General features: G+C 41.8%; 1 protein-coding gene and 1 long non-coding RNA gene across 2 annotated transcripts in view; one reads left to right on the top strand and one right to left on the bottom strand.

Annotated features, from left to right (window-relative positions):
- arhgef40 (Rho guanine nucleotide exchange factor (GEF) 40) overlaps positions 1-14,000 on the top strand; it is a 48,900-nt gene extending 34,900 nt beyond the window's left edge. The window contains exons 22-27 of the mRNA XM_011487689.4: positions 526-705; positions 1,679-1,859; positions 2,493-2,603; positions 9,094-9,203; positions 12,737-12,781; positions 12,867-14,000. Coding sequence (XP_011485991.1) covers positions 526-705; positions 1,679-1,859; positions 2,493-2,603; positions 9,094-9,203; positions 12,737-12,763 — 609 coding nt within the window. The 3' untranslated portion in view covers positions 12,764-12,781; positions 12,867-14,000. The remainder of the gene's footprint in view (positions 1-525; positions 706-1,678; positions 1,860-2,492; positions 2,604-9,093; positions 9,204-12,736; positions 12,782-12,866) is intronic.
- LOC144987220 (uncharacterized) lies at positions 5,560-7,199 on the bottom strand. Its single transcript, XR_013651098.1, has 4 exons — positions 7,074-7,199; positions 6,177-6,366; positions 5,968-6,097; positions 5,560-5,792 (listed from the first exon to the last, which is right to left on the bottom strand). It is a non-coding gene; the product is annotated as an uncharacterized LOC144987220 (long non-coding RNA).
- Positions 14,001-14,209: the final 209 nt, after the last annotated feature.

Raw genomic sequence — 14,209 nt, 5'->3', positions numbered from 1 at the left:
GGAGTGTGGGGGTGCCGTTCCACAGCGCTGCAGCAGCATCGCTACATCTCAACCCTGTAATTGACATGAACAATAAAGTCCCATTTTTACAAAAGGCATGACTCAGCCGGCTAATTAGAGCCAAGATCCAGGAGAAAAAGCATCCGAGTGAAGTGGGAGTGTGTCACTATGGAAGGCACTGAAATAATAATACGCCTTTGTCCTTTCCTTTATTGAATTATGAATAAGGCTTTTCAGTCCTCGCAGACGAAATGTCTTTGTAACTCTAAGCTGAACATTTCAGCAGTGGAGGGGGGCAGAGGCTCGGTTTAGTCCTGCAGAACGGAGGCTTCAGTCAGATCACTTATTCATGAGCTGTCCTGGGCAGACCTCCACAGCGGCTCTAAGTTCTGATTCAATCACGGTTCCTTTCATCTCCCGTTGTTCTGGTCTTCTGTTTCAGCAGCATTCATGACTTCACGACTCACTCATGAGATCTGGAACATCCTTCAGCATGGAGATCCTGACGTGTGTGTGTGATTTCAGATCCCAGTGGCGGAACGGGGCGAACTGGTCCGGCAGGGCGAGCTCACAGCCTGTGGGGGGGTCCGGAGGAAGCGTGCAGGTGTCAGGAACGTTTTCCTGTACCAGAACATTCTGATCTTCACCAAACAGAAGAGTCCAACTGCAGGGCACTCCACCTATAGCTACAAGCACAGCATCAAGGTATCAACACACACACAAACATAAATACACATACATGCAAACATACATCCAAGCACACACACATCCACAAACGTAAATACACATACATGCAAACATACATCCAAGCACACACACATATATGTGCATACATATCCAAACACACACATTCATGCACAAACATAAATACACAAACATCCAAGCACACACACATATATGTGCATATATATCCAAACACACACATTCATGCACAAACATAAATACACATACATGCAAACATACATCCAAGCACACACACATATATGTGCATACATATCCAAACACACACATTCATGCGCAAACATAAATACACAAACATCCAAGCACACACACATATATGTGCATATATATCCAAACACACACATTCATGCGCAAACATAAATACACAAACATCCAAGCACACACACATATATGTGCATATATATCCAAACACACACATTCATGCACAAACATAAATACACAAACATCCAAGCACACACACATATATGTGCATACATATCCAAACACACACATTCATGCACAAACATAAATACACAAACATCCAAGCACACACACATATATGTGCATACATATCCAAACACACACATTCATGCACAAACATAAATACACAAACATCCAAGCACAGACACATATATATGCATACATATCCAAACACACACATTCATGCACAAACATAAATACACAAACATCCAAGCACAGACACATATATATGCATACATATCAAAACAGACATTCATGCACATACACCCACATGTGCAGAAACATATGCTCACACACATGCACACAAGGAGACACACCTACATACTTACACAAATATGCATTCACATCCACACACAAACGCACACACATGTTCAAATCCACATAATAATACACACATACTGTATATTTGGGTCAAAACTGTAGGGAACCCCCCCTACCTCCAGTGACAGTAACCTGACCCCCTGTCCCCTCCCTGCAGACGGGTGAGATGGGTCTGACTCAGAGCGTTGGGGACGATGGGCTGAAGTTTGAAGTTTGGGTCCGACAGGCGCCGCGATCCAAAGCCAGTATCATTCTGCAGGCGCGGGACAGGGAGGACAGGGCGGGCTGGGCTCATGACATCGCTCACCTGCTGTGGACGCACGCCATCAACAACACTGGTAAAGAAGACCTCCTCACCACTGCCGGGCCTCTCAGAGTAATCCATTACTGTCACTGTAACAAAGTATTGAAAAATATTACTATCAATGAGAAGTGATACTTCACTCAACACTTTCTTTACCGCAGATCCACAACATAACTTCTGTGAGGTGGAGTCAAGCACATTACAATGGGACAGTGATCATGTTGTGCATTACTAGTTCAATACAGCGATAATGTAATATGAGGGATTACTTTTCAAAAACAGAGTAATCTGTGATGTGTTGGAGTTTGGAAGCACCTGCTCAACCACTTTAATGACCATCGGATCATAACTCTGCAAAGGCACTCGTTTATTTAGCTGTTTGGTGATGAAATAAAAAATAAAAATAACTTTTAGAAGCAGTGAAAATCTGAAGTTGCTTGAAATTCTTATAGAATGTAACAATGAGAAATCTGAAAACCTCAAGTTCATTTTCTCAACAAATTCATCAAACCAGAATATATATATTTTTACATTTATCTGAAAAAATCTAAAACAAAATGAATAACGACGTGAAAAAACAGAAATCTCTTGCGTCAAAATGAGAGCTTGTGTTTGATGAAATCTTCAAAATGTGGCATTCACTGGTTTTTCCTTGGTTCTTCCTCAGAGCTGTGTCTGAAGGAGTCTCTCTGCATGGGAATTTCCAGCAAACTTCTGCTGGACGCGACAGGAGGTGCAGCGTCAGAGCTAGACTCTGCCTGCAGCCTCAGCGACAGAGGTGAGAGCGCTGAAGACAAAAGATCAGCTGAAAGCTGCGGCCTCCACATTTTTTTACTTCAGTCTTTTCCTCCACCCTTTAACTATAAACAGACATGCATCTGCATTCATTTTTGGGGTAAAAAAAAAGAAACATATTTCATTTTCTTTCATCCCAATTAGGAGCACATAATGAATCCAGCATCATTTTTATCATAACAGGCATCTGGATGAAGTGCATATGTGTGGATGAAGAATTATTCCATGTCTAATTTATTTAGAAATAGAAAACTAATTTCCCAAAAATGCTGGAGCTTTGCAGTGAAGTTTAGAAAACAAACAAGGTTCTAGAAAAGGTTTTTGTGAATTCTTCCCTGAACATTACAAACACTGTTTAGGGTTAGTCCCTGTATAGCTCTTTGAGCCTTAATGAAGGTAGAAAAGCGCGAGTATATGCACCAAGTATCCAACATTTACCATTCCTGTTGGTCTTCATAGAATATTTTGAACCCGATGATTTTGGACTGAAACCAGGGTCTCACAGAAATACCGGATTGATGTTTCAATCACCCTCCTGTTTTACCTTCATAACAGAATCTTGATGAGTTGATGCATTATTCCTTAAAGTAAAACATTTTCATTTCTGGGCAGAATTAAAATGTTCTTTCTTTTAGCTGCTTTCATTTAAGTTTTTCTTCACAGTCGCCTGGTAAAACTGATCTGTCTAGAGGCTTTAGGAGTTTCTATGCATTACCTTAGGTTCCGTTTTTATGTTTAATGAATTAAAAAACAAGAACTTGATGGCAGTTGCTAAAATAATAATTGAAGTATTTTTACTTATTTGCTTTTCTTGAAAGCTGCCAAATTTTTGCCTAAAAAAAAAAAAAACTGAACGAATTTGACTTTTTTTTTGATCAAGTGAAGCTGAGACGAGATGTCTTAAAAGACGATTTTCCCAAGTGTGTGCATGTGCATGTATCAGTGTTTGGTCGGGTGTGTTTGTGTGCATGGATGTGTGTGTGTGTGAGGTTGTGTTCATGCATGTGTGGGGATGCATGTGTGAGGATGTTTATGCATATGGGTGTATGTGTGTGTTTGTGTGCAACTGTTTGCATTTGTATGAGGTGCCGTGTAGGACATTATTCAGAATTAGCATTCACATACACATGTGAAATCTCTCACACACACTAGTGAAATGCTTGTATACATACAACTGAAAATTTATTCATTCACATACACATGTGAAATCTCTCACATACACATGTGAAATGCTCTCACACACACTACTGAAAATGCTCTCACATACACATGTGAAATGCTCTCACACACACTACTGAAAATGCTCTCACATACACATGTGAAATGCTCTCACACACACTACTGAAAATGCTCTCACACACACTACTGAAAATGCTCTCACACACACTACTGAAAATGCTCTCACATACACATGTGAAATGCTCTCACACACACTACTGAAAATGCTCTCACACACACTACTGAAAATGCTCTCACACACACTACTGAAAATGCTCTCACATACACATGTGAAAATGCTCTCACACACACTATCCAAAATCCTCTCACATACACATGTGAAAATTTCAATAGAAACGGAAGGCATTTCAGTGGAAACAACGTTTTTTTTTTTTTACTTTATTGTTAGAAACGAAGTTGCTCGACTGAAGGCATTTCAGTGGAAATGAACCTGTGTCCGAATTCCTGCCCTGATCCCTAACTACTAAAACCCTATATAGTGCAGAACTATATAGTTCTATATAGTTCTCTGAATTTAAAAGCAATTCAGACACCCGTGCTCAGTACTTTTTTCTTTTGGGTGTTGTTCATAACGCGCTTGACACGGAAACAAAGTGGCGCATTACCGCCACCACCTGGTCTGGAGGCGAACTACTCCTATTTAACGCGGAGAATGACACTTATTTGTCAGAGTAAAAACATAATAAATATGAACATTTTACAAAGACTATTTATGAATCTGCTGTGTTATGATCATGGAAAACGTGACTGATTTATAAATAATAAAATTACAAACACTTTGGTGTTGATTTAATGTATTTGTTCATAAATAAACCCCCAAGTTATTTTTTCATGCCAATATTTATTTTGTTTTTGTGCCACTGAACGATTAACAGGCTCTTGCAAGGAGGCATTTTTTTCTGTAGTTTTCTTACACCTTACTGAAAATGGCTTTGAAAATGAATCTGTCCGTGTTCCTGGCAATAATTCAACCGTTTTTCGTGAGATCAAACTGAAAACGAGCAGATATGCAGCATCACAGGACGGCAAGGACAAGCAGACATCTCAGAAGATTTCCTCTGGATGCCCTGACCAGACAGAATAACTTGTGAGTTAAACTTAAAGCTTTTTTTTTAGTTAAACCTAAACTTTAACTTAAACTTTGTTACTAATCATGCTCAAGGTTACACAGTCTGCTGGGTAAGAGTTTAACATTCTTTTTCAAGTGAGTTGTGTAGTCCAATTACATGAAACACTTGTGAGTTCAAAGTTTAGAATTTTTTATTCAGAGTCAAACCATATCACTTGTTTTAAACAAAAACAAAACAAAAACTTTCATTTTTAAAAGTTTAAATGAAAATCCAAAAACCCAGCCAAATAAAAACCACGAGATTTTCCAGAATTAATAAATACTTCATAATCTAAAATGTAAGACATCAAAATAAATACAAACATTAAAAAAATGTGATTTAATTTCCTCAATGAAATAATTAATGTTGCATTTTCCAGGGTCTTCCACGTCTCTACTGCTTTACCAACACAAAGGTGTCTGTCCTGGCCCTTTACGCTGACGGTCAGTCCGACACAAGACTGGATTTTCGGTTGACCCGCAGGACCATCGAGCATCTGGGTCGATGGTCCTGAAGCATCAGCTTCGGGTTCCTCACACTCTGGGGGGTCACAGGAGACTGACGTCCTGGTGTTTCTTTTCTGGCTGGCGTGTGGCACATCTTACAGTGTGGTAGCCAGAGTCTTTGACATGACACGGTCCACCGTGAGCGATGTTGTCCACAGGACGGCAGACCGCATCCTCCAGCTGATGAGCAGGGTCACCCAGCTTCCCAGTGGGAATGAACTACCATAAGTCGCCTCTGGATTTTAGCAGCTCGCTTGGTCTTTCTCCTTCCAAAGGGTCACAAGGAGCATTGATGGCTGCCACATAAGAATAAAGGCCCTAAAAGATAATGCAGCTTGTTATTTTAACAGGAAGCTTTTTTATTCCATTAAAATGCATGCTGTATGTGACTCTAATGCCAAATTTATAGATATTTTTGTTGAGAATCCAGGATCAATCCATGATTCACGGGTTCTACGTAAAAGCCCAATTTATGTAAATCAAACAAACCCACCTGAAGGATCCTTTTGGGTGATGGTGGGTATCCCTGCATTGCACATCCCATCATGCTGCTGACACCCTACAGGGAACCCATGAGGAATGCCATTGAGGCAGTTACAACCAGAACCACTCCAGAACACGCTCTGTTGTGAAGAGAGCATTTGGCATGATAAAGATGAGGAGGAGAGCAATATTTCTGGGGGCACTGGAAGTAAAACCAACCTTTGCAATGAAAATCATTGCCTGCAGTTCAATTCTGCACATTCTGTGCATCAGCAAAGGCGACTGCTTAGCCACAGATGTTGAGCCACAGCAGGACAACACCAGGAACATGCAGGACGAGCAGAGTCACGTCCGTCTGCAAGGACAAATCTTTGCTTTCCTTTCAGCTCCAACTGTGACACACATGACTCTAGAAGACCAGGATTATTGTTAACATGTATAAAAATAAATATTAACATATAAAACGAAATTCTAAATATGTACATCTGATATGTATATGAAAATCCTTTTAAGATTGTTAAAAATAGCTCAGATTTAAATAATACATGTAAATTATTCATTTTTGTTCATACATTTATTAAACAAATTGGAAAAACAATGGCTGCATTACATTTTAGAACAATAATTTCAACTCAAGTAAACTTAACAGACTCTCCTGTCGCTGTTCCTCCCTTCTAGCCCTTTCCTCCTCTCTCTTCTGGGTCTTTAACATAAACCTTTAACCCAGTACGACAACGATTAACCGTTTATTAAAATGAAGTCAAATCTGATCATCTGGCACGAGCTAGCTTGAAAACAAACAGGCTATCTTTCTCCATCCGCAAATGGATCGGATTTTCCTCATCCTCGTCTGTCCCTACATATATGAACACATTTAAAACGTGTTAATAACTTGTGACTACGGTTAGAAGTCACTGCTTTTTGATGTAATATCTAGCGTTTGTTTTTAGCCTTCGGCGCTAATTCGCGTTAGCGTTAACTTTAGCATTACTGAAATTGATGAGCTTCAAAACAATCTAGGTTGTTGATTGAGGAATATAACATATTAAACACATCATCTTAAGTATTTACAAATATATTTTACAACAGATACTGGATATTTTTTAATATACTTACACGTTTCGGTGGTTTTCCTTGCGCAACCGGCTGCCATTTTCGAATGATTCAGACGAATGATTATCTCGCGATAATCAGCCAACTTCCGTTTCTACTGAAATGCCTTCCGTTTCTGTCGAAAATTTCAGTAGTGTGTGTGAGAGGATTTCAGTAGTGTGTGTGAGAGGATTTCAGTAGTGTGTGTGAGAGGATTTCAGTAGTGTGTGTGAGAGGATTTCAGTAGTGTGTGTGAGAGCATTTCACATGTGTATGTGAGAGCATTTTCAGTAGTGTGTGTGAGAGCATTTCACATGTGTATGTGAGAGCATTTTCAGTAGTGTGTGTGAGAGCATTTCACATGTGTATGTGAGAGATTTCACATGTGTATGTGAGAGATTTCACATGTGTATGTGAATGAATACATTTTCAGTTGTATGTATACAAGCATTTCACTAGTGTGTGTGAGAGATTTCACACGTGTATGTGAATGCTAATTCTGAATAATGTCCTACACGGCACCTCATACATTTGAGTGTCCTCACACTTGGGTGAATGTGTGTGTATGTGCATGAATGCAAGTGGGTATGTGTGTGCATTTGCATGTGTACTTGGAAGTGTTAGGTTTTGTGTATGTCTTGCATATGCATCAGTGCAAGTGTTTGTCTGCGCATATGCAAGGAGGTGGGTATGTGGGTGTTTCAGCTGTTAACATTGCTGGGGATCAGCAGGCCAACATTTGGCCTGGAAATATGAAGAATAGATGGACCCTTTGGTCACAGGCCCCATTGGCTTGTGTGGGGAGGTCACATGACTCCTTAGTCCTTCTGTCGGTGGTCACATGACTGCTTGGTCCTTCTGTCGGAAGTCACATGACTCCTTGGTTTGTGTTGGGCTGATCTGAGTCTGTCAGCTCCTCTGATGTCTCTGTTTTAGACAAACAGACTTGTCAGTTGTTAGAAAAAAACAAGACCACTGAGATAGATCACTCTTAGAGCAAGTGACTCCAGGACTCAGGGGCCGGCATCCTGCTGGTCTTTCAGAAACCAGCCCCTTCCTGCTGCTGCTGATTTCCTGGATCAAGTGTGTTTTGCTAACAAGGAGCCTCAATGGCAGCTTATTGGAAAACATGTAGGACACCGGCCATTTTGTTCTAGAAAATAGCATTCGCCAATTACACATTAAAACAAAAGACTCTGCCTCTATTGGAATCCAATTTTGATCATAACATTAAAACTATTATAAAGTTTGTGAAGACATGAAGCTTCTTTTCAGCTGATATTTGTCAGTCTGAATCAAACTGTGAGTTTGGTTAATTCTGTCATAAAGTGGTACACTGGATTTAACAGACGTACTGTAGATGGCTAGAATAACAAACTGATCTGGCTTCACTTCATTTTATCTATGAGTCAGTGTGAAAGCAGAAAGAATTCCTTGCAGGATTTATTATGAGTTTTAAGCTGGATGTCCTTCCTAAAATCCCAATTTGGCCACAGATTTAAAAGATGCACAACACAAACCTTAGTTTCAGGGGTCACTGTTTCCATTTGTTCTTTGGAGTTTTTGTTGCTTATACTTTGCTTTTGGTTTCCTATGCATAAAATATTCACTGCCTTCATGTGAAATGATGCAACTGTTTTTTTAAAAATAAAACATCTTTGAGCTTCAAAATTCCTCCCTAAGAATTTTCAAGATGGACAAAAACAAAAAAAAAGGTTTTGTTATTGTTTGTCATTGTCTATATAGGAGAGAACTTCTTAAAAGAATAAAAACAGCTAAAATTCAAACTCAAACTTCTAAAGTTGCTGTAATGCACACATTGTCCACCAGGTGTCTCTTTGAGAAGAACTCAATGCATGAATGAACTTGATGAGAGAAATCCACTGATGTGTGACCCCCCCTCCCTTTCCCTTTCTTTTCTGTTGCTCTGTCAGTTCTTTGTTTTAAAGCCTCATCAAATGGTGTGTTTTTTATTTATTTAACAATGAACAGAGTTTAACCTTGAATCTGTAGGAGGAACACTCACTCTTTTCCTCCCCCTCAGTTCACAGTAGCTGCTCCGACTCGTCCTCCGTTGGCAGTCAGAAGGAGGGGGGATCCCCGGCGTCTGGGAGGGACCCCCAGACATGCTCCGGATCTACAAGCCACTCACAGGTGGGCTGATTGTGCACACCCTGACCCTGAAGAAACGATTGCCGTTCTTTCTGCAGACAGAACAGTTATGGGGGGGGGGGGGGGGCTTTTCCAGAAAACCTTTTTAGGAATGCTGGAGCTTTAGGAAATCTGACAGAAAAATGAGTTGGGAAGGTCAGGTGTTGCCAGGCGTTCATATCACATCCATTATTCTTTCAAAGATTTGTCAGTGTGGATCTTTTATAGCACATACACACAAAAGAGGAGGCAGAGTGCATGAGAATGAGTCTCCTTCCATGCTTCAGAGATGCTTCTAAGTCCACGAAGAAAACAAAGACACACATGAGCTTCCTGTCAGGCTGCACTCAGAACAGAGGAGAACTGTGATTTTCACATTCCTCTCAGGACCTGTTGACACATTTTGGGTTGTGTGGACCACAAAACTGCACTTTACTCTACAAAGGCTTGGTTTTAACATACCAGGACTTCATATCATCCCCTTTGAGTTGAAGCTCTGAACTGATCTCATTTAATAGAACCAACATCACAAAAAAGCTAAAAGTCTCTGCAGCTTCAGATTGGCTCACATTCAAAACATTAAAAACTCAGTGTCTTATGGCCAATATTTACATTTCATGTTATATTGAAATGTTCAAATGAAATTAAGTAGGTTGTTAAACAGTTCTGTACATTTTTAAAACCTAATAGATGATTAACTCAAGTCGAAATGTTCTGCAGTCCAACCCCATCAGGTTTCTGTCCCAAAATGCTGATGAGACATAATTAATGTCAAACAAAGCATGTGTGAAGAAGGCTTTAGTGGGATTATTAACCAAGAAATGGAGGGGAGGATGGAGGAAAGACGGCTCCCCAGCTGGTTCGGGTGTCTCCGTTTGCACACACGTCTGTGATGAAGAGTGTGGGGTGCAGAAACAGAGACCTGTGACGTCTGCTGTAAACAAACAGCATCAGAATGAGCCCCCCACCCCCAGCCTCCTTACCAGGCAAACAGCCTGACAGACTGGCGGAAGTATGCAGTCCTGATGGGCAATAAAGGAGGCAAATGTAGTCAATTTGGGGCCTAGGGGAGACACAGGCATGGCCCCCACTTCTGCTCCTTTGTCCCATTTACCTAACAGTGTGAGAGGCCCCCCATGTAGAAGAGATTTCTCTGTTACTCTATGAGCACAGAAACATCCACACTTTCAGATCTTCTATCCATTCTAGTGTCTCAATGTTTACACGATTTTTTTTCCCCCCATGTTTATGGTTTTTGTAAAACGTGACCAGGCCTGCATGACAGCGTGGTGGTTAGTACTCTCACCTCATAGGCTACGTTCACACTGCAGGCTGAAACGACCCAATTCCGAATTTTTTGCCCCTAAGCGGCCCAATTCCGATCTTTTCATGACAGTCATAGGCTACGTTCACACTGCAGGCTGAAACGACCCAATTCCGAATTTTTTCCCCTTAAGCGGCCCAATTCCGATCTTTTCATGACAGTCTGAATGACACAGATCCGATCTTTTCAATTGCGACCCAGGCCCCGTGGGTTTGGCGTCCTGATTCCGAATTGTAGCCGTTCTTTTCAATTGCGACCGCCTTCTGACCGGCCAGGCGACTTGATTCCGAACTGTACGTCATCGACACGCAACAAACGTCATCATTGTGCGTTGAAGTAGGCGGGAACGAGAACGTAAACATCAACCATGGTGGACGATGCTGCTGAGATCAGTCAGTGGAAGGGAAGCGAGATCCCCGATTGGATTAATATTTGGGGTGATCGCTCTTTTCAGGCCAAACTCCAGGGCTCTTATCGCAACTGGGCGGTTTTTGAAAAAATTTCCAGATAAATGGCCGAGCGTGGTGTTGAACCTTTCCCGCGATGACTTTTTTTTCTTTCTCCCCTTCCGACCGTGCTCAGAAGCGCAGGGGACCCGAGGCGATCCTCCTCCTCCTCCCTGTTCTGACCCTTAGATTCTCCAGAACGGGTTAATAAAGAGTCCGTAGCATTTATTTTGGGGGAAACCTTCTTTTATTAGCGTCATCTTTCCTCCGTAACACACAACATGAATGCGCGCACACACTGCCCCCCCCCCCTATTCTCTATCGCGGCACGCGCTTGCACACACACACACACACACACGGGGCGCGCGGGCCCAACACATGCACATTTCCTTTCCACAACAGTGGGTACAGACGATCTCGACTCCATTGCCTTCTTAAAATGAGAAGATTGTAATTGTGCTGCTCCTTGGTGAAAATAAATTTAATATTACAAAAAGAGCTCCACTGTTGACAACACTGTTGTTGACATCCATTGTTAACGTTTGCTCCGCAAACAACAAGTGACGTCGTTCACCGTTGAGTATTCTTCTGGCTTCTGCGCATGCGGGTCTCGTTTGGGTCGTGTCACGGTCACACTGGAGATCACAAAAGTTCGGATTTACTTGGAAATGTGAACGGTCTAGCAAACAAATCCGATTTTTTCAAAAAATCCGAATTGAGCATTAAGCCCTGCAGTGTGAACGTAGCCATAGTGATAAGGCCCTGGTTCGATCCCGCTGTGTGGGTTTTCTCCGGGAACTCCAACAGTCTCACAGTCCAAAAACATGCTTCATGGGTTAATTGGTGACTCTTAATCATCCACTGGTGTGCATTGGAGTGTGTGAGATTGTGTGGCACTGCAACAGACTGGTTACTTATCCTGGGTGTTCCCCACCTTCACCCAACGGTAACTGGGTAGACTCCAGCAACCCCATGACCCCATAAGGGATTCAGCATGTAATGAAGATGGATGGATAAAAATGACCAGAAATACTTCAAAAACTTTCAAAAACATGGTGCTCTATGAGAACCTTTTGAGTCCTTCAGACCTCAGCGGACACTGAGCTTTTAAAAAGAGTAATTGCAGTTTAAGTTTAGCTACAGTTTATTGTTTACTGTGAGTTTCTATGCATGAACATTCAGGAGCTTTGATATGATGACATCACATATCTGATAAAAATCCACTCATCTGCCTGGTAACTGGATCCTTTGTGGCCTTTTCACCATTTTGAAGCATACAGAGGCCTTCTTTGGGGCTGTTTCTCCCACTGATCACCTCAGCATGTGTGCCTCCATTTATCGATGTTTAGTTTCCTACCCCATTTTTGATTTTCTTAAACTTGTGGCCCTCACTTAACTTGTTAGCTATAACTGCTGATTTAAGTTTTTTGCATTGAATGTCTTTCTTCTTTGGTTTACTCTGTTCAACTTTGCATGTAGCAATGATCCAAAAAGTTTTTTTTAATGTGTTTTCAGCTTCTCAATGATTTGTAATGATTGACCTTTTTTATCTGTCAGCCTTCACACATTCTTTTCACAGGAAGTGCAGTTTTTTTCTACTGTTTTCATGAACAGTGTGATGTTTGGAGAGGTGTGTGGTGTTTTATTTTGAAATCAGGAGTGGAGCGGATGTTTAGTTGGTTCCTGACAGCAGGACTTCAAGTCTGAGCTTTTCTAGGGGTCGGGTATGCGCATGTTTTAAAGCACAGGTTCTCCTCCCTCCTCAGAACCTGTGTCCCTCCACAGCTGTGTGATCATCACCCCCCCCAACAGTGAGTTTGCCCTCTCTTTTCCTGTACTTCTGCCCCTTTCCACCTTCAGATGAATTCAGCAGCTTGATGTCTCTTTCACTTCCAGCACTCTGGGCTTTTTGAAGATATAAACATCTCGTGGTGTCGGTGGACAGAACTGGACTTCAAGAAGCAGGAAGACAAAGGAGAGAGCCTCTGGCCCCATTCTGCCCCCACATGCCTACGCTGCTGCCCCTTCTCCCCTCCGGTCTTTCACTCTCTAACATGTAAATAAAATGCCATCAGATTAGACAGAGCCCCCCCCCCCCCCTTTTTTTTAAACCTCCGTTACCCCCTCCATTAAAGAAAAGGGATAAGAATCCCCCTGCTTAGAGCATGACAGTCACCAGCAGGACTCTGCACTGCGCCATTTTGGATCTGCCAGTCTCAGTTGCTGGCAGTCATCGACACCAACAGACACTTCAGCCACACAGAGCGGCCATTGTGTGCGCCGTAGCCCCCCCACCAGGCCAAGCGACTTGGTCTGAACCACTGCCGGGCTGACTGTACACATCACACGCCCCAGAACCCCAGAAAAACAGGAAGTGTTGTGCAGATTCTGAATCTCATCTCTCATCCTGACACTTTTTTTTTCTTCTTCTTTGCCAAATGTAAGGTGTGAGTGCATGTATGCAGATGAGGTGGCAGGGGTGCATGCACACACACATGCATTCAGAGTTTTTGTCGGAAGACAGTGCAGCTCTGTTCACATGCCTGAACGCTCACTGCCTGGCACGGCGGCGGTCAAACACCGCTGCAGCCTCATGGTTGGACAGGAGGCTGTGATGATGAGCAGCAGCATCACATCTCAATGCTTAAGTGCTTTGGATTTTAGGAAGACTGTCATCCTGTTTCCAAACGTAACTTGTAACATCCATGTGTTGTAGAAATATTTAGATAAGTGCTGAGTCTCAATTTGACAATATTCCACTGAGTATTAACTGCAACAATCGTGATGCCAATGGTATACAAAGGGCGTCAGTGCAATGCTCATCTGTGCACAAACAGATTTTTGGAGTGTTCCCTCCATAAAATGGAGAAGGTGCTTCTTAAACAAGTTTTCTTTTTTTTTGTAAACATTTTCAGGAAAAGACTTTCAGCTTTAAAAAAATCCTCTGAGTGATGAAGATGAAGTAAAGAAGGACAGGAAGCAGATGAAGGCCTCCTCTGTTCATGAAACAATAAATGATTTGAAAAATGATCCACTTTCCCTGCATCTTACAGCCCAGGTTTGCATTCTTGCTGCACTTGTGCCTTGATTTAATCAAAAACATGAAAGCAAAGGGGATTTCTTGTCAACATTAACAGTTAATGTCTAATATATTAATGATGTCAAACAAAAAGGTGAACATAAATTAGAAAAGAAGGCGTTTTTATGATGCTGACCGGAGGAAAAGCTGTTTTCATGGT

The sequence above is a fragment of the Oryzias latipes genome, chromosome 18, assembly GCF_053564925.1.
Source record: "Oryzias latipes strain Hd-rR chromosome 18, Olatipes_Hd-rR_3.1".
NCBI classification, from domain to species: domain Eukaryota; kingdom Metazoa; phylum Chordata; class Actinopteri; order Beloniformes; family Adrianichthyidae; genus Oryzias; species Oryzias latipes.
The sequence above is the reverse complement of the archived record's forward strand: the minus strand, read 5'-3'. Positions and strand labels throughout refer to the sequence as shown.